Source organism: Trachypithecus francoisi, unplaced genomic scaffold, assembly GCF_009764315.1.
Source record: "Trachypithecus francoisi isolate TF-2019V2 unplaced genomic scaffold, Tfra_2.0 Lachesis_group16, whole genome shotgun sequence".
Lineage (NCBI taxonomy): Eukaryota > Metazoa > Chordata > Mammalia > Primates > Cercopithecidae > Trachypithecus > Trachypithecus francoisi.
In genome coordinates this window covers 80,711,064-80,730,934 of record NW_022681461.1, presented here as the reverse complement: position 1 = coordinate 80,730,934, position 19,871 = coordinate 80,711,064, and the positions used below count along the sequence as shown (strand labels likewise).

Below are 19,871 nucleotides of genomic sequence, written 5' to 3'. Positions count from 1 at the left end.
CCGCACCGCCACCCCCTCCTTCACCATTCCCTACCCCTCCGCCCCCGCTTGACCCACCAAGCAGGAAACTGAAAAATTATTCTCCAGGGAATCTAACCAGCCCAAAGGAAAATGCCTAAAGATGCTCACATGGGGTTCTCTAGCCAGAAAGTCCAATCAAGTTGTTATACAGTGAAGCATTTCAATGACAAGATCTACCTGCGAATAAAAACTTCCAATTAGTTTTAGTGCTGCTTTCTTAAATAAGAATTACCAGACCCTTGGGGCAAGTCTCTACCGTGAAAGACAGAGATCAAAACAAAGAGAAAGACAACAACAAAGCAACTTAGAGGAAACAGACTATAAGGTAGAAGAAAACTGTGAATGACTAAACTCAGATAATAGAAAGGATTGTAATAAAACAAAAACTAGTTTGCTATTTAGGCTGTGCGGTGGCTCGTGCCTCTAATCCCAGCACTTTGGAAGGCCAAGGCGGATGAATCATTTGAGTTCAGGAGTTCAAGACCAGTTTAGCCCATCTGGTGAAACCCCGTCTCTGTTAAATAAATACAAAAATTAGCTGGGCATGGTCATGCGTGCCTGTAATCCAAGCTACTTGGGAGGCTGAGGGAGGAGAATTGTTTGAACCCCTGGAGACAGAGATTGCAGTGAGCCGAGATTGCACCACTGCACTCCAGCCTGGGCGACAGAGCGAGACTCCGTCTCAAAAAAAAAAAAAAAAAGAAAGAAAGAAAATAGTTTGCTATTTAAAAGAGGAATGTTCAGAGAACAAAAATATTTAAAATAGAAAAAAGTGTAAAACTCATAGAAGGGTTGAAAGATGAATTTGAGGACGTCTCTTAGAAAGTAGGGCAAAAATAAGATGGAAAAGATAAAAGTAGAGATTCATTCCAGGGGATTCAATATCCATATAATAATTCCTTTATACCATACATATATAGAAGGAAAACTTGTTTGGACCAGTTAATCAGATGTAGTCTTGGACCTGAAGTTGGAGAAGGGTGTTCTGGGCTCCCAAGGGATCTGACACAAAGAGAAGTTTCAGGAAGCTTTGAATTGAATCTTCTAGTCACTCATTGGGATGAGCTAGATTATGCTGTGAATTTTCATGTTCAAGGGTAGTAGGAAAGATACAGCATTCAAGTGTAATGAAATCACATTTATTAGACTGTATACTTTAGTCTTAAGGGTTACATTTAGCTTTTTAAATAATATTTTAAAATTTAATGCACTCCAGCCTGGGCGACAGAGTGAGACTCCGTCTCAAAAAAAAAAATTTAAAAATAGGAAGAGATTCAGGCACAATGGCTCATGCCTATAATCCCAGCACTTTGGGATGCCGAGGCAGGTGGATTGCTTGAGCCCAGGAGTTTAAGACCAGCCTGGGCAACATGGTGAAATCCCATCTCTAAAAAAAAATACAAAAAAAGTAACCAGGTGTGGTGGCGTGGGCCTGTAGCCCCAGCTACTCAGAAGGATGAGGTGGGAGGATTCATTGAGCCCGGGAGGTCGAGGCTGCAATGAGCTGTTATGGTGCAACTGCACTGTAGCCTAGGTGACAAAGCAGGAGTCTGTTTCAAAAAACAAAACAATTGGGAGGCCGAGGCAGGCAGATCATGAGGTCAGGAGATCGAGACCATCCTGGCTAACACGGTGAAAACCCATCTCTACTAAAAATACAAAAAAATTAGCCGAACATGGTGGCGGGCACCTGTAGTCCCAGCTACTCAGGAGGCTGAGGCAGGAGAATGGCGTGAACCTGGGAGGCGGAGCTTGCAGTGAGCTGAGATTGCGCCACTGCACTCCAGCCTGGGCAACAGAGTGAGACTCCAGCTCAAAAAAAAAAAAAAAAAAGAAAAGAAAAGGAGGAAAGCTGAATATAATACAGTCTCCTGGATAGGATTGTGGAACTGAAAAGGACATCAGAGAAAATTAATGAAATCTGAATAAAGTATGTGTTATGCGTGTGCCTAATTGAAGAGACTACCCAAACAGGCTGAGTGTGAGCAACAACGCTGTTGCAACAAGGCTGGGTGCAAGTGGGCTGAGTCCAAGAAAGGAGTCAGCGAAGGGTGGTGGGAGTGGAACTGGTTTTATAGGTTTGGGGTAGGTAGTGGAAAGTTAGTTAGGGGCAGCTTTTTCGGGCAGGGGAAGAATGTCACAAGGTGCATAGTCATGAGGTGGGGGGAGGTCACAGGCATGATACCACAAGGTCGATTGATGAGTTAGGGTAGGGCAGGAACGTATCACAATGGTGGAATGCTGCAAGGTCGGTTAATCAGTTAAGGCAGGAACTAACTGTTTCTTCTTCTTTAGTGGTTCTCCTGTTGCTCCAGGCTTTGTGACTCCAGGAGGCCTGTATGTGTAGGTCACAGGGGTCACAATGACTCAGCCACCATGTAGCCTGTTCAGAGGACCTTGCAGTATGGAGTTTAGCTAATAGCCGTGTCCAGTGTTGGTTCACTAGTTGTGACAAATGTATCATAGTAATGTAAGATGTTAGCAATAGGGAAAACTAGACCTGAGGTAGATGGGAGCTCTATGTTATGTTTGCAACTTTTCTGTAAACCTAAAACTATTCTAAAATTAAAAAGTTTAGGCCGGACGCGGTGGCTCAAGCCTGTAATCCCAGCACTTTGGGAGGCCGAGACAGGTGGATCACGGGGTCAGGAGATCGAGACCATCCTGGCTAACACGGTGAAACCCCGTCTCTACTAAAAATACAAAAATTAGCCAGGCGTGGTGGCGGGCACCTGTAGTCCCAGCTGCTCAGAGGCTGAGGCGGGAGAATGGCATGAACCCGGGAGGCGGAGCTTGCAGTGAGCCGAGATCGTGCCACTGCACTCCAGCCTGGGTGACACAGCGAGACTCCATCTCAAAAATAAATAAATAAATAAAAAGTTTATTTGGCTGGGTGTGGTGGCTCACACCAGTCCATCTCAACACTTTGGGAGGCCCAGGCCGGTGGATCACCTGAGGTCAGGAATTCGTGACCAGCCCGGCCAATATGGCGAAACCCCGTCTCTACTAAAAATACAAAAATTGACCAGGTGTGGTGTTAGGCGCCTGTAATCCCAGCTACCCAGGAGGCTGAGGCAGGAGAATCGCTGGAACCCAGGGGGGCAGAGGCTGTAGTGAGCCGAGATTGTGCCACTGCACTCCAGCCTGGGTGACAAAGCAAGACTCTGTCTCAAAAAAAAAAAAAAAAAAGTTTATTTAAATAGAAAAATGGGAGGAAAGAACTTTTATCTTAACATCAGACAAATCACAGCTTTGGCATAAGCCTAGTGACTACACCACATGACCATAACAAGCAACCATCAGTCAGATGTCAGTCTAATCTTAGGTCTTGTTATTTTCAGTAAGGGGAAAAAATCATGAAAGTTGAAACTGCAAGTCAAAGTATGTAAAAATCATAAAATGGAATAGCATGTGGCATGGAGCTCCTATAGTCCCAGCTACCGAGGAGGCTGAAGTGGGAGGATTGATTGAGCTCAGGAGTTTGAGGTTACAGTGAGCTATGATCATGCCACTGCACTCCAGTCTGGGTGACAGCACAAGACCTTGTCTCATATAAATAAAATAAATAAATAAAAAGTTTATTTGGCTGGGTGTGGTGGCTCACACCAGTCCATCTCAACACTTTGGGAGGCCCAGGCCGGTGGATCACCTGAGGTCAGGAATTCGTGACCAGCCCGGCCAATATGGCGAAACCCCGTCTCTACTAAAAATACAAAAATTGACCAGGTGTGGTGTTAGGCGCCTGTAATCCCAGCTACCCAGGAGGCTGAGGCAGGAGAATCGCTGGAACCCAGGGGGCAGAGGCTGTAGTGAGCCGAGATTGTGCCACTGCACTCCAGCCTGGGTGACAAAGCAAGACTCTGTCTCAAAAAAAAAAAAAAAAAAGTTTATTTAAATAGAAAAATGGGAGGAAAGAACTTTTATCTTAACATCAGACAAATCACAGCTTTGGCATAAGCCTAGTGACTACACCACATGACCATAACCAAGCAACCATCAGTCAGATGTCAGTCTAATCTTAGGTCTTGTTATTTTCAGTAAAGGGGAAAAAATCATGAAAGTTGAAACTGCAAGTCAAAGTATGTAAAAATCATAAAATGGAATAGCATGTGGCATGGAGCTCCTATAGTCCCAGCTACCGAGGAGGCTGAAGTGGGAGGATTGATTGAGCTCAGGAGTTTGAGGTTACAGTGAGCTATGATCATGCCACTGCACTCCAGTCTGGGTGACAGCACAAGACCTTGTCTCATATAAATAAAATTAAATAAATAAATAAATAAATAAAATGAAACTGGCAAGACAGCTAAGTTTAGATGAGGTGTTGTGGAAAATAGGAAGCCATTGCTAATTTCTTGAGTGAAGAACTAATGTGGTGAAAGCAACAATTTAGGGATTTATTCTATCGGCAGCCTGCCAAATGGATTGAAGTTGAGAAAAGTCTGAGGCAGGGGGATCAGCAATAACTGGCATGTACTAAAATCTCAAGACTAAAATCCTAAAATGAAACTTTTGGTAAGGGTTTCAAGCAACGTTATTCTTAGTGCTACATGTGACCTGTTTTAACCACATGGAGACAAGCAGAGCCTCTTGTGGAGACGGATGTAGCAGATCTTCACCTGACTTCATTAGATATCTGAATCACAGAACTGTTTCATATCCCCTTCTTGCAAGTCCAAGTTCTCCTGGCATCTTGTGGTTAGGACTGTATCTTGTTATTTCTGCTTGTCCTGCAGTGGCTCTGGGCTTGTTTGATAACCAAACTGAGCCTACCCTTATTTTTAATTTTTAACCCATCCTAATGGGGCTTTTTTATTTGGAAATGATTTCAAACTTAGAGAAAAGCTGCAAGAATAAGAATGGTACGTAAAACACCATGTTACATATTGTTACACCTTTGTTAAACATGTGTTTTATCCCATATGATCATCCATTCTCTCTCTACATCTATCTAGATCTCGATATCTATCTATAGATATATCTATCTCTATGTATAGATAGATATCTAGATATATCTAGCTATTAAGATCTAGATAGATAGTTGTCTGGATAAGTATCTAGATTGATATAGATAAATACAGAGAATAGTAGGTCCATACTCTTTCTGTCTCTCTCTCTCTCTATATATATACACACACATATATATACACACACATATCTGTTAGGTATATAGTATATACCTAATACTTTTGGATCATTTGAGAATAATGTGCACACGTCATTGCCTTTTAGTCCTAAATACTTCAGTGTGTATTTCCTAGCAATAAGAATATCCATTTAAAGAACCACATTATAATTCTTATCGTCAGTTAATTTACTTAGTCACTATTTCTTGAATTGAACCAAACTATGAGAACACCCATTATCCTGGTCTGACCTGACCCACTGCTGACTGAATTACAGGAGTGAAAAATTCAAAGTTTCATTTGCATTTCAGGTTTTGGTCTTTGAGAGTACCATAGAATCAAATTTTGCAGATTAGCTTTGAATTTGACTCATCATAGGTGTGTCTGATTCAGTTCAACTATTCTAAAAATCTCTTTGTCAAAGAATAATACTAATGCCAACAATGGCAAACACTAATCTAGCCTTCCTCGGTATGTGTCAGACAGTGTTCTAAGTTCACTGCATTTACCAAAGCACTTAATCCTTACAACAACCTTAAGGAAACCATAATTATCTTTATTTTATACATTGGGAAATGTAGGCAGAGAATTTAAATAACTTGTGCATGAATACATAGTTGATAAGGGGATCTCTCAGATATCTTTTTAAATGTGTTAATCTGTGTGTGTGTGTGTGTGTGTGTAGCCTTCTTACATTTCATAATGTTTTCTTTAAAGGCGATCCCACACTATTTCTAGTTATTGATTACTTCTCATTGTGTCATGTTCCCTTAGGACAGAAGCATTCATTTTCTTGATGTGTTGATCTTTCAGCTGAAGAAAAGGTGACTGATCTCATGAGCCCGGAAGAATGAACTCAGAGGAGGTTGTTTACATGAAGTTCTCCCACTCACCAGCTGTTGAGAGTCTGCGATTATGAAGAAGAGCAGGATCTTATTACTTCAATGAAAGCGTGTAACAAGGTTCTCGAACCACCAACAGCCAAGTGGATTTGGTACAGTGTGGCTGTCTAATAAATAATCAAAAGCATTTGATAGAAATCTGTCTTGCAGCACTGTCTTCACATTTAATGTTGCTTTCTCTTCTAGCCTGGGTATGTTTAAATGATTCCCTTTTCTCACTCTAGTGCCAATACTGGCCTGAAGGCTAGATCCACAGCGAAATTCTTGTTCAGGCTGGGTCTGTCGACTTTGACTCTGCTATTTATAGAGCCAATGTGGGTTAATAACTGCTATTTATTGAGTGCCTGTTCCATGCCAAGCATTAGGCTGGGTGCTATATATATGTTTAATCCTCACAATAGCCCTGTAAGGTTGCACCTATTATCTCCACTTTGCCCACGAAGAAACGGAGACTCAGAGAGTTTGTGTGCTATGTGTAAGATCACACACTTGCCAGAGTCAGGATTCAAATCTAGTTCTAACTCCAAAGCTCTCCACACTAACATTGTTTTGCTTATTATTGCTCCAAAGATAATTACCCCAACACCTTATCAATGGTATACTTCCTCTCATGATGGCAGTGTATGTATATGGAAAGTGTCTGAGATGGAGGACCAGAGAGTCTTTAGAGGCACAAAAGAATCACAGAATTATCTTCTAAAAAATAACACAATATTATTTGAGATCAGGAGTTGATAAAATATGGCCCCCAGCTACTTTTGTAAATAAAGTTTTATTGGGAACACAGCCACACCCAATCCTTCATGTCTATGGCTGCTTCTGCTTTACAGTGATTGAGTTGCAAAGTTGTGACAGATTCCATATGGCCCCCAAAGCTTAAAATGTTGACTATTTGGCCCTTTCAGAAAAAGTGTGCCAACCTCTGTTTTAGATGACTCCGGAAGAAAGTCAACCATCTTCATTCAGGCCAATGTATTATTTTTTCCATTTGCCTGAAAAAGTACTTAAAGATGTATAATGTTAAGGTAATTACTGTATTCTAATGGTGGTGGTGGTGGTGGTGGTGATGGAGTGGGGGGAAAGGGGGGCTGTAGGGATCTAACCAAGAAAGGGAAGGGGCAGGGAATAGGAGAGGTCTGGGCCTCTGGATCCGCAGTCAACTCCTCACCCAGACTCCTCCCACACACGTCCTTCCTATTTCTCCTGCCAAATCAACTGTCCTAAAATAACTCATTGCTCATAAACATGCAAGTGGCTTCCCCCACACAACATGCTCAGAACCCAACACTTTGGCCTGGAATTCAGAGACCATTACAGTTTGACCCCTATTAATCTCTCTCTCCACCCACTTTTTCCCTTTTCCTTTTTTTTCATCATGAGGAAATCATGCCAAATTTGAGTTTATATATCAAAGCCAATTTGTTTGTCTTTGATTCACTTTTATGTAGCAGAAAAATAAACATATACTACTTACAGGTGTTTGTTTTAGTCCTTTCTGGTGGCTGTAACAAAATACCACAGACTGGGTGGCTTACATACAAACAACAGAAATTTATTTCTCACAGGTCTGGAGGCTGGGAAGTTCAAGATCAAGGTGCTGGCAGATTCAGTATCTTGTGAAGGGCTGCCTCCTGGTTCACAGCTGGCACCTTCTCACTTCATGCATCCCCACCTGGTGGAAGGACTGAGGGGTTTCTCTCAGGACTCTTTCATTCATGCCATTCATGAGGGCTCTGCCTCTGACCTAGTCACTTCCCAAAGGCCTCACTTCCTATTACTATCACCTTGGGGGTTAAGATTTCAACAAATGGATTTTGTGGAGACCCAAACATTTGAACCAAAACAATGTTGTTGCCAGGTGTGGTGGCTCACGCCTGTAATCCCAGCACTTTGGGAGGCTGAGGCAGGCAGATCACTTGAGGTCAGGAGTTCAAGACCATCCTGGCCAATATGGTGAAACCCCATCTCTACTAAAAATACAAAAATCAGCCGGGTGTGGTGGTGGGCGCCTGTATTCCTAGCTACTCAGGAGGCTGAGGCGGGAGAATCACTTGAATCTGGGAGGCAGAGGTTGCAGTGAGCCAAGATTGCACCATTGCACCCCAACCCCAGGCAACAGAGAAAGACTCCAGCTCAAAACAAAAACAAAAACAACACACACACACACAAACAGTGTTGTATTTGATCACAGGAAGCCAGGCTGAGCTTCATATATGATGTCACTTCACCTGAGCTAAAAGGTATAAACAAAATAAAAACTTACAAATGCATTGGTTACTTTTCTATAGTAGGTATCATCCCATTGTATTTAGAAAAATTACTCTAGCTATTTTTTGGCCGGGTGTGGTGACTCATGCCTGTAATCCCAGCACTCTGGGAGGGCAAGGTGGGCAAATCACAAGGTCAGCAATTCGAGACCAGCCTAACCAACATGGTGAAACCCTGTCTCTACTAAAAATACAAAAAAAAAAAAAAAAGAAAGAAAGAAATTTAGCCAGGCATGGTGGCAGGCACCTATAATCCCAGCTACTCAGGAGGCTGAGGCAGGAGAATGGCATGAACCCGAAAGGTGGCGGTTGCAGTGAGCTGAGATCGTGCCATTGCACTCCAGCCTGGGTGACAGAGCGAGACTCCGTCTCATTAAAAAAAAAAAAAAAGAAAGAAAGAAATTTAGCCAGGCATGGTGGCAGGCACCTATAATCCCAGCTACTCAGGAGGCTGAGGCAGGAGAATGGCATGAACCCGAAAGGTGGCGGTTGCAGTGAGCTGAGATCGTGCCATTGCACTCCAGCCTGGGTGACAGAGCGAGACTCCGTCTCATTAAAAAAAAAAAAAAAAGAAAGAAAGAAAAAGAAAAATTATTCTAGCTATTTAAAAAATTGTGTAATATTATAAACTCTCTCATTGCTATGTATTTTTCTTAAAGATAATTTTCATGGCTGTAGAATATTTGATCTCCTATATATTCTAAAGTCCTCCTAATGCTTCCCCAATATTTGGGTACTGAAGGTTGCACTTTCCACTCATTTCATCCCCTACCTCCATTTTTGGGTTTGTTCTTCCATTGTTGCCCATTTTTGCTCAGGCTGTTTCTTTGGCTTGGAAAGGGTCCAATCTTCCCTTTCCCTGTCTTAAGTCCTTCCCTTCTAGCATAAGTCCTATCACCTTTCTCCCTTAAACTCTTTTGTTGTGGAAAAGTAGAGATTGACCTTCATAATGAAGGATGGATTTCAAGAGGCTTATTTTCCCCGGAAGTGCTGACACAGTACCATCTTCACTAGCAGCAATGGCACTGCAGTACCAAAGGGCTCACAGACACTATTATTTCCTGGTGCTGTGCTTAGAAGAACAGTTTGTTTTAGAAAATGATAAGAGATAGCTCACATATATTATGTATTTTCTATATGTCTGCCATTATTCTAAGCATCTTATATACATTAAGTCATTTAGCTTCATAACAAACCTATCAAGTGGATATTGTTAATACTCTTATTTTAGAAATGAGAAAATTGAGGTATGGAAGGGATAAGAAATTGCCCAAAGACACAACTGGCAAGACTTGGGATTTGAATTCAGACAGTCTGGCACCAGAGTCTGGGTGCTTAGCCAATGAAATAGAAGTGCAGTGAATTTGCGATGGCTCTTTATCTCCCTAGTCTCAACGTGGCCCTTAACATTTTCAGAGTATATGCAGAGGGATAGGGGCTGCTGAGCAGTGTTCTTCCTAGGAACATTGAGTCTATTCCTCTGTGTTGGAGAAATCTGGCTGGGGGCCACCATGCTTTACAAAGAGGAGATTGGTAGGCAGATAAATTTGCTTTGTCCTTGATCATTCTCTGAATATGACGAGTTCAGAGGCATGACCAGAGCCATGGCAGAGTAGATTGAAAGCACTTGTGCCTTCTAGTCCTTAATCATCTCAGTGTCCCTAGTGCCAGCATAAAGTAGGCCATTACACACGGAGAAGGTATTGTGACACAATCACATCATAATGGCTAGGGTTTAATTAACTATCCCTCCCAGGCCTTCTCCCAGGAAGGAGTGGGGCTTCTTGCAGTGGACCACATGGGAGTGAGGGTGGGGAAAGGAGATTCAGAGAGCCTTCTAAATGTGAGTATAATTACAAAACTGAGTCAGAAAGGGAATGAATGGTTTTGCCTTCCAGTTTAGAGAATGATGTAACCTCACAGTTCAGGAAGATGTTAAAAGTTATCTCTGCTGGGCACAGTGGCTCACACCTGTAACCCCAGCAGTTTGGGAGGCCAAGGTGGACAGATTGCTTGAACTCAGGAGTTTAAGACCAGCCTGGACAACATGGCGAAAACCCATCTCTACAAAACATTAAAAAAAAAAATTAGCTGGGTATGGTGGCATGTGCCTGTGGTCCCAGCTACTCAGCAGGCTGGGGTGGGAGGATGGCTTGAGCCTGGGAGGCGGAGGTTGCAGTGAGCCGAGATTGCACCCTTGCACTCCAGCCTGGGTGACACAGCCAGACCTTGCCTCAAAAAAAAAAAAAAAAAAAGTTATTTCTACCAGATACCCTACCCTTCCAGTGCCTGAATCCCCCTATGAATGCTCTGCTAAGCAAATGTCCAGCCCCTGCTTGTATACCTGCACCAATGGGGATCTCACTACCAGTCTATTCCAGCTCTGTATGACTCTGTTAGAAAGTTGGACATTTTGTTGAATGGAAAACTGTCTTCCTGTAGCTTCCACCAATTGGGTCTAATTATACCTATGGGATGCTAGAGAACAAGTTAGCTTCCTCTTCCATACAATAGCCCTACAGAAATTTGAATTCAATGATCATATCCACTCTGAATTTTTCCTTTCGGGCCATATACTCACAGGTGCTTTAGTTGTGTCTCTTCTCACATGGTTTCACTAGTCAGGTATGTGTCCAGTGACTGCTTCCCACTTGGCTTAGAGCTCTTCAAGTAGAGAGTGCCAGCTCGCATCAGGGGAGAACCATTCTTTCCATCCGTATTAGTCTGTTCTCATGCTATTGATAAAGACATACTCGAGACTGGGTAATTTATAAAGAAAAAGAGGTTTAATGGACTCACAGTTCCATGTGGCTGCAGAGGCCTCACAATCATGGCGGAAGGCGAAAGGCACATCCTACATTGGCAGCAGGTGAAAGCTTGTACAGGGAAACTCGCTTTCATAAAACCATCTCGTGAGGCTTATTCACTATCGTGAGAACAACACAGAAAAGACCTGCCCCCATGATTCAATTACCTCCCACCAGGTCCCTCCCAGAACACATGGGAATTGTGGGAGCTGTAGTTCAAGATGAGATTTGGGTGGGGACACAGCCAAACCATATCACCCTCCTGGGAGACTCTGTAATGAGTGCCTAGGATCAGACATTTTTGCTCTGACTTCCGAGGGGTTGCAGGGATTTTGGGTGAGTTTGGTTTTTACTCAGAAGAAGGCCAGAAAAACAAGGTCAGGCATGGTGGCTCATGCCTATAATCCCAGCACTTTGGGAGGCCAAGGTGGGAGGACTGCTTGAGGCCAGGAGTTCAAGACCACCCTGACCAACACAGCAAGACCATGTCTCTGTTAAAAAAAAAAAAAAATCGGAATTAATTAGGTTTCTACAGTTGGTAAGAGATGATAATGCTAATATTTTTCGAATGTTCACTACATGCCAGACACTGTGCTCAAAATTTAATATGGATTATATCATTTACCACTCAACAACCCTTGTAGGTGCTACTTTTATGATCTCTATTTCACAGCTAAAGAAGCTAAGGCTTAGAGAGGCCTTGGAGTCTTCCCAGGCTGCGTGGCAAATGCTAAGACTCAGGCCAGACATAGTAGCAGGGAGCAATGGGCAAAGATTTCGGCCTTCAACAAACGGCAGCATTTGACTAGTGATTTTGCTCCAGAAAAAACAGGTATAACAGGGAAAAGGGGAGTTGTGGTGAGAATAGGTCTTTTAAGGCCCCAAAGATCCAGAAGGAAAAAGAGCTGTGCAAGGGTAAAACAGGAGGAACGTGATGAGTAAGAGAGTAATTATTAGTAACAGCTACCACTTGTTAAACAATACTAGCCAGCATTTGACCTACATAATCCCCTTTAATCCTCACAGCAACCCTAAAAGGGAATTACTACTATTCTGATGGCTAGGTTACAGATGAGGAAATTGAGGTTTAGCAAGGTTAAGTGACTCACCGAAGGCTACGCTGCTGGTAAGCAGCAACATCTGGGTTTAAATTCAGACTGCTGACTCCATGCCGATGGCCCTATAGTGACTCCCAACAGGGAAGACTGCTGGCAACACTGAAAGGAAGGAAATTTCTCTCCTAAGAGATGGAGGAATTTCAGAATATGTGAAGTAGCCCAGGGCTGCAGGCAATGCCTGGCACCACTCAAAGATAGAGAACCTGGTTCTGGGAGAGACAGTTTCACCAGACTCTCTACATCAGCCTCTCTATGAGGCTATCCTAACTTGAGGTTTCCTCAGAAAGAGGTTCCTGGAGGCCCAGAGACCTCAATTGGATAAATGTCTGTGACTAGATAGGCTTTTTAAGAATAAGAAACCTAGGTTTTGAAGTGGTATTTTTATGCCTCTGTAGTTCTCTCCCTGACCCTCGTTTTTTGTAAACAATTTGCTTTCTCTCAGTTCAATGACTCTCAAGCTTAGCATTCATCAGAGTCACCTAGAGGAAATGTTAAAACACAGATTTTTGGACTCTCCTCCAAGAGTTCCTGATTCAGTAGGTCCAGGGATAAGGCCGGACAATTTGTACTTCTTAGAAGTAACCAGCAGATGTGGATTCAGGTGGTCCAGGGATCACATTTAAGAACAAATGCTTTATTTTATTGCAAAACTACTTTTGAAAATTTCTTTTTTTTTTTTTTTTTTTTTTTTGAGGCGGAGTCTCGCTCTGTCGCCCGGACTGGAGTGCAGTGGCCGGATCTCAGCTCACTGCAAGCTCCGCCTCCCGGGTTTACGCCATTCTCCTGCCTCAGCCTCCCGAGTAGCTGGGACTACAGGCGCCCGCCACCTCGCCCGGCTAGTTTTTGTATTTTTAGTAGAGACGGGGTTTCACTGTGTTAGCCAGGATGGTCTCGATCTCCTGACCTCATGATCCGCCCGTCTCGGCCTCCCAAAGTGCTGGGATTACAGGCTTGAGCCACCGCGCCCGGCCCTACTTTTGAAAATTTCTAAATGGATTTGGCTGTGAAAAAATAAGTACAGAAAACGCAAAGCACTTGCCAATAGGCCAGAGGTACTGGGAGGGATTGGGTGGGAGACTTAGAGCCCAGCTCTGTAAGTGGTTGTGATGGGAGAACTTGTACAAACTGGGGAAGACAGAAGTCACAGTCAGAAGGAACTAGCTGTTCCCAGATGGGAACGAGGGGAAGCAAAAGGCCCAGGATGAGCTGGGCAGGAGAGCCAGACTGGCCAGAGACAGAGATTGGGTGAGGGCAGAAGTCAAATGGGGTAGAGATGTTGTCAAAAGCTGCAGTCTGCTGGCTGGGCTACAGGGAAAGAACTCAGGAAGCTGGAGGCAAGGAGCCAGGAGTGAGCTCCTGGGGTGTGGGAGTTGTGACCGAGTCTGGTGATCACATTTCAGCTGCAACTCACTGTCCCCAAAAGCCTCTTTCTTCCTCTGGTTGTGCCTGTCAGTCATAAAGTGCCCAGGAATTGCCCTCTGACAGCAGTGAGGTGAAGTCCTTGCAGCAAGAGAAGTGGGGACATCACCAAGTCCTGTTTCCTCCACTTAGTGGTGGGTCCCATAGTGGCAAGCAGGGGCAGAGCCGGGAAGCACGCGGTCTGGTGATTAGACTTTAGATGTTCTCCAATCCCCAGGCTGCATTTCTCCCTCATGGGAAACTGACTCAGCTGCAGTACACAGTGTGAAGGAATGACCTTTGTGGCTGCAGCAGTGGGCTAATGGCTGGGCACCTGGCTGCACTTGCTCTTCCTCATGGAGTTGGGAAAGGTTGAATAGGAGGCTCTCTTCTCTTGGCACTAAGAGATGGGCATCTCTTTGCAGGACTGCATGCCACTACTCCTTTCAGCTGGCGCACAAAGGGCCCACCCTGGACCCTGGCGTTCTAAGCACTACCCACCTAGCCTTAGCCAAGCTCCTCTTTTCCCTTTCGTAACTTTCATTTTATTTCTTGAACATCTCTGTGCAGTTAAAAAAGGATATATTAAGTGCACACTATGTGGCAGACTCTGAGCTGGGGATACAGATATGGGGTAAAAGAAATTCAGCCCTCAAAAAAATCACAGTACAGTCAGAGGGATCCATGCAAAGATGCAACGACAACATTGTAGAATAAATAGTTTCTCAAACACAGAGCTCCTTCCCTGCACAAGGCCTTTGTATTTGTTGTTCCTACTGTCTAGAATGTTCTTCCCTAGATCCTTGTACAATTCATCTTGCCACTTTACACTCAGGCCATTTCCAAGAGAGACCTTCCTTGACGTTTCTATGAAAAATTAAACCCTCCCAATTCTCTGAATCCATTTGCCTTATTTATTTATTTATTTAGGAGCTGGGGTCTCACTCTGTTGCCCAGGCTGGAGTGCAGTGGTGTGATCTAGGCTCACTGCAACCTCTGCCTCCAGGACTCAAGTGATCCTCCCGCCTCAGCCTCCTGATTGGCTCTGGCTACAGGCTTGCAGCACCACGTCTGGCTAATTTTTTTTTTTTTTTTTTTTTAAATTTCTGTAGAGACGGGGTTTTGCTATGTTGCCCAGGCTGGTCTCGAACTCTTGGACTCAAGCAATCCACCCTTTGGGCCTCCCAAAGTGCTGGGATTACAGGTGTGAGCCACCATGCCCGGCCTGATTTTCAATTTTAGCACTTGTAACTACCTAGCACGTTAATTTTTTTTTTTTTTTTTTTTGGTTGGCCTCCTATACTAGATTGTAAGCTCCGTGAGAAAAACAGGGCCTTGTCCACTACTGAATTTTGTTTGTAGAACTGGTACTCAGTACGTATTTCCCTTTTATTCATTCATCATAAATGACTGTCCAGTTGAACTTTTGTGAGCCTCTCCAGAGTCATCCAAATGGAAGATGAGGCCTCTCTGCCTGAGGAACTTTTTCAAGCCTACTAAATTCCAGGCTTTCTAAAAATCTTCATTGCCGCCTCAGGTCACACCGAGCAGGTTCTAACTCCCCACTAGGAATGACTATAATGGGCCTGGCACAGTGGGTCACACCTGTAATCATAGCACTTTGGGAGGTTGAGGTGGGTGGGCTGCCTGAGCTTAGGAGTTCGAGACCATCCTGAGCAACATGGCGAGACCCAGTCTCTGCTAAAAGTACAAAAAATTAGCCAGGTGTGGTGGGTGCGCCTGTAATCCCAGCTACTCAGGAGGCTGAGGCACGATAATTCCTGGAATCTGGAAGGCGGAGGTTGCAGTAAGCCAAGATGGCACCATAATAATAATAATAATAATAATAATTTAGTACTAATATGTACCATACGTTATTTAATCCTCACAATCCTCTGCAAAGTCCGCATTATTTCTCTCATTTTACAGATGAAACAGGCTCAGGGAGAGTGACTTGCTCAAAATAATACAGGTAGCAAGGTGCCGGGGTGGGTGGGTCCCCGAGAAAACTGTGCCAGGCCCCAAAGCTCACGTTAATCCCATAACCACGTTTCCGCCACTCTCATCCCTATATCCCCCCTCCTACGTTTCCACCACATCCCCTAAAGGCCTTTTCCCACGTTTTCGCTACATCCTCATTCCAGCCCTTTTCCTTCCTTCCGACCGCTGGGTCCGCTGTAGACTGGCTGCCCCTCTAAGGATAGCATGGGGAGGGGCTTCAGATGCGTGCTGGGTGGAGGGTAGGCTCATCTGTCTCCAGCACCAGATACTCTTTCCTCCCCGGACCCTCCCCACAGGTCGGCTGCTGGATGCCCAGTGGCCTATTTCAGGGCCGCAGAGACTGCTGTCGCTGGAGGAAAAAGGATGGGGGAAGGGACCGCAGGCTGCAGAAGCACTAGCTGGAGACCGACCGGCAGCGGTCCCCACCCTCCACCGCTACTTCCCGGGTGCAGTCGGCCGCTGCGCGCAGGCGCGGGGTGCTCCTCAGCCCCTCCCTTCTGCGGGCCGCCCTTTCACCCTGGCAACCGCGGCGCGGCGACGGCGCGCGCGGGCTGGGCGCGGACGGGTGGGGCCGGGCGGTGCCAGTGCGGGCTGGGGCAGTGCAGTGAGTAGCGGTCTTGGGGTGTGCGATCTCGCTGAGCCTCCTCACACGGTTCGTCGTTTCGGGTTCGAGCCCAACCGGCTTAGCCCCTCGCCATGGACTCCCAGAAAGTAAGCGGGGGAGGGGAGCCCGGGGCTACCGAGACAAGCCGGGCCGGCACTGAGTGGGCGGGGCGCCTGGGCCCGTGGGCTGTGGGTACGCGGGGTGGACCTGGCCGGGCGTCCGGGCTGCTGCTGCGGAGGGCAAGGCCGCCCTGCCGCTCTTTGGGCGGGAGCGAAGAGGCGCCCGCACGGATGCGGGGACCGCGCCCGGTGACTCGGGCTGGCCTCTGCCCTTTGCTCTGTCCGGGGCCCTGACTCTTAAGGAAAAACAGGGAGCCATCCCCCTTTTAAAATCAGCCACTCTGCAATGCTTTAGGCCCGTTTTCATGCCCGCAGCCTGCGAGCGTGCTGGTGGGGGTGTATCCCTCCTCAGCAGATGAGGAAACCGAGGCACAGCCTTGTTTGGTGTCTCCCTGCTGACGCCGAAAGCTGGGGCTTTTTCCTCGACCAAGTCCCGTCTCAGCACCACGCTCTTTAGGTCGGGGACCCAATCTCCTTTGTACCGCCCACCCGCTCCCCTTCCCAAGACTTTTCCTAAGTAGATCTTAGTGTTCGTTGAATGGAGGGAAAAGACTTCAATTGTTAGGGCAGCCGTCCCACTCTCTGACCAGTTGTTGTTGCTGGGCACACTTAGGGGTCGTCGTGGAATGTTTTATACTTTCCGAACAGTTGAGGAAAGGTTATATAATCGTAAAGGTTCGATTCAGAAGAAGTGTTTGGAGAACAAAGCCAATGTCTTGAATACAGTTAGAAGTGAGTTATTCAGTCATAATCTCCATATGAAAATAACCACCCTGTTCTCTTTGTTAGACTATAACGTAATTGAAATATAGTGCAGGGTAGGAAAGAAAAAACGAGGAGTATTAATAATGTAGCAGGGAAAACAAAGACATATCTAAGAGGCTCTTCTTTTCTATTATTAGAAAGCACGGGAAAGACTTAGAACAACGTTTTCTACAATTTTGTCTAGATTCACCTTTATCACTTTGCTGAGGGCATGAGAGAATAGTGATGTGTTGAGCATTGATTATTATAGTATTTAACAAAAATGCACATGATTTCATTGTATGTGTTGGTCCTGAAACTCACCTTGGTATGCGTGACTATTCGTAAGACATTTAAAAATTACATTTTGTGTATTTTGGATATGTATAGGTTTAAAATATTGTCTCTGCCTAAATTTGTAAAGCATCTCTCAGCTTATTAGGTAAAAGTAATGGTATTTGAATGGACATTAGCAGAGGTCAAATGAAGGAGCAAAGTCCGGAGACATGGGTTTCAGGATGCTATTTACTAGCTCTGTGATAAGTATCAAGTCACTTAACTGTGATTAATCTGTTTCCTCTTATATGCGGTAGAAGTAAGAGTATTTTATAGTGTCATAGTAAAAATCTGATAAAATAGTTTGTTCTGAAAACACAGTATTTTAAAGTTTACAAAGTATGAGCACTAAAATACTCTGTGTCCCATAAAATACAAAAAAAAAAAAAAGTGTTTTAGTATGGATCATCATACTTTGTCAGGGATGCATTATTCCTCACTTTAATGAGGAACCAAGACTTGGAGGTTGTGACTCCTGGAAGGTCATGCTACTAGCCCTAAGGCTAAGATTTGAACCTATTTGTTCTCATTTCGAATGATGTGTTTAGGTACCTACAGGTTACCACGTGCAGTTTCCTGAGAAGTAGCAAAGAATTAGCTTCTCTTTCTTATTAGTAGTAAAGTATCTTATTTGTGATATCTTTGAGAATCAACTTCTCAATATTAGAAAATATGTTGAATTTCATTGATGGTACCGAATCTTCCTAATAAAAAAAAAAACAACAACCACGCTCCTTGGTTTATAGCTGTATAAAGAATGTCCGGGGTTAATGTGCGTTAACCAGTTCAGTGCTCTGAACCTGAGCTTCCTTTTCTCATATGAATTCCTGCAGAATCACAAGCCTCAAATAGTAATGATATAAGCTAGATATTGTTCTCTTTAAATAAGACAGTAGTACACCCCAGACATTATTTTTAGAGACTATTTTCTGTTATGGAATGTACATTGAAAATAGTAGCAGGGATAGTACCTCAGTCAGTAAAGTATAAGAAAAATAGGTACTGCAAAGTGTGAGGAAGGCCTGAATATATACCTGAATGTTTGTTAGGCATTGGGATTTGGGCTTTACTTTATTAAGAGGATGGCTCTGGAGCCAGGTCTCCGGTTCTACTATTTATAAGCTGTATGAGCTGGGGTAGTTTGCTCTGTCTCCATTTCTTCATCTGTAAAATAGAGATAACAATTTGTACTTCTCTCACAGGATTATTGTGAGGATTGTGATTTTGTTTTTTGTGTTTTTTTGAGACAGAGTTTTGATCTTGTCGGCCAGGCTGGAGTGCAATGGTGCAATCTCGGCTCACTGCAACCTCTGCTTCCTGGGTTCAAGAGATACTCGTGCCTCAGCCTCCTGAGTAGCTGGAATTACAGGCGTCCCCTACCACACCTGGCTAATTTTTGTATTTTTAGTAGAGATGGGGTTTTACCATGATGGCCAGCTGGTCTCAAACTCCTGACCTCACTCAGGTGATCCGCCTGCCTCGGCCTCACAAAGCACTGGAATTACAGGCTTGAGCCACCGTGCCTGGTCTTGGGGTCATTTTTAAAAGCCACTTAACAATGCCTAGCATACAAAAATACTGTTAGCTACTGCTATTAATTTAATAATTCTAACTTCAATGTAACTTTCTTCTTTTAAAATTAAGTGTAGACATTTTTCCTTTTTTTTTTTTTTTTTTGAGACGGAGTTTCCCTCTGTCGCCCAGGCTGGAGTGCAGTGGCGCAATCTCGGCTCACTGCAAGCTGCGCCTCCTGGGTTCACGCGATTCTCCTGCCTCAGCCTCCAGAGTAGCTGGGACTACAGGCGCCCGCCACCATGCCCGGCTAATTTTTTGTATTTTTAGTAGAGACGGGGTTTCACCGGGTTAGTCAGGATAGTCTCCATCTCCTGACCTCCTGATCCCCCCGCCTCGGCCTCCCAAAGTGCTGGGATTACAGGCGTGAGCCACTGCGCCCGGCCCGACATTTTTACTTTAAAAGCATATTTTCTGCTACTGTATCTGTAAGAAACGATTCACATCGTGGTGCCAGAGAAGAGTTGTTAAATTCTAATAGGAAGCGGATTGGAAGTTCTGACTCATGCAGTCTGACAATAGAGGTTAACTAGACAGTCTTACAGAAGCTTGATGGTGGCTAGTCAACAAATGGATTAGCTTGACCAGCTGCTTTTTTGTCTGTGAAAATAACTTGGACTTCAGTGTTAATGTTAGCAACAGATGCTCTGTTTGAGTAGAGGAAGAAAACATAATAACCCCGGGTATGTAAGGCATACTGTTGGATACAGAAAACCACAGTATTAACTCCTGGAAATAAACAGAGGGTTTTTGTTTATATCGAGTTTCTGGGATGCTTTTGTGAACAGGACGTGTTATGGATAGGTGGCTTTTGTTTGATACTCAAACCTTTTGATTATGTCTTTAAACGGTTTTAAGA

At 44.4% G+C, this 19,871-nt stretch overlaps 2 protein-coding genes across 7 annotated transcripts in view; both read left to right on the top strand.

Annotated features, from left to right (window-relative positions):
* The window catches only part of SLC44A1 (solute carrier family 44 member 1), a 199,241-nt gene extending 193,057 nt beyond the window's left edge, over positions 1–6,184 (top strand). The window contains exon 16 of the mRNA XM_033237917.1: positions 5,958–6,184. Coding sequence (XP_033093808.1) covers positions 5,958–5,972 — 15 coding nt within the window. The 3' untranslated portion in view covers positions 5,973–6,184. The remainder of the gene's footprint in view (positions 1–5,957) is intronic.
* A 3,895-nt stretch (positions 6,185–10,079) lies between these two features.
* The window catches only part of FSD1L (fibronectin type III and SPRY domain containing 1 like), an 87,907-nt gene continuing 78,115 nt past the window's right edge, over positions 10,080–19,871 (top strand). For 2 of the 6 annotated variants that reach the window (XM_033237898.1, XM_033237900.1), the window contains exon 1: positions 10,082–10,156. In XM_033237898.1, the coding sequence (XP_033093789.1) occupies positions 10,112–10,156 (45 nt within the window). In that variant the 5' untranslated portion in view covers positions 10,082–10,111. Of the gene's footprint in view, positions 10,157–15,624; positions 16,349–19,871 lie in introns of those variants that run through there. The other 4 variants (XM_033237901.1, XM_033237903.1, XM_033237902.1 and 1 more) reach the window with 3 other exon arrangements.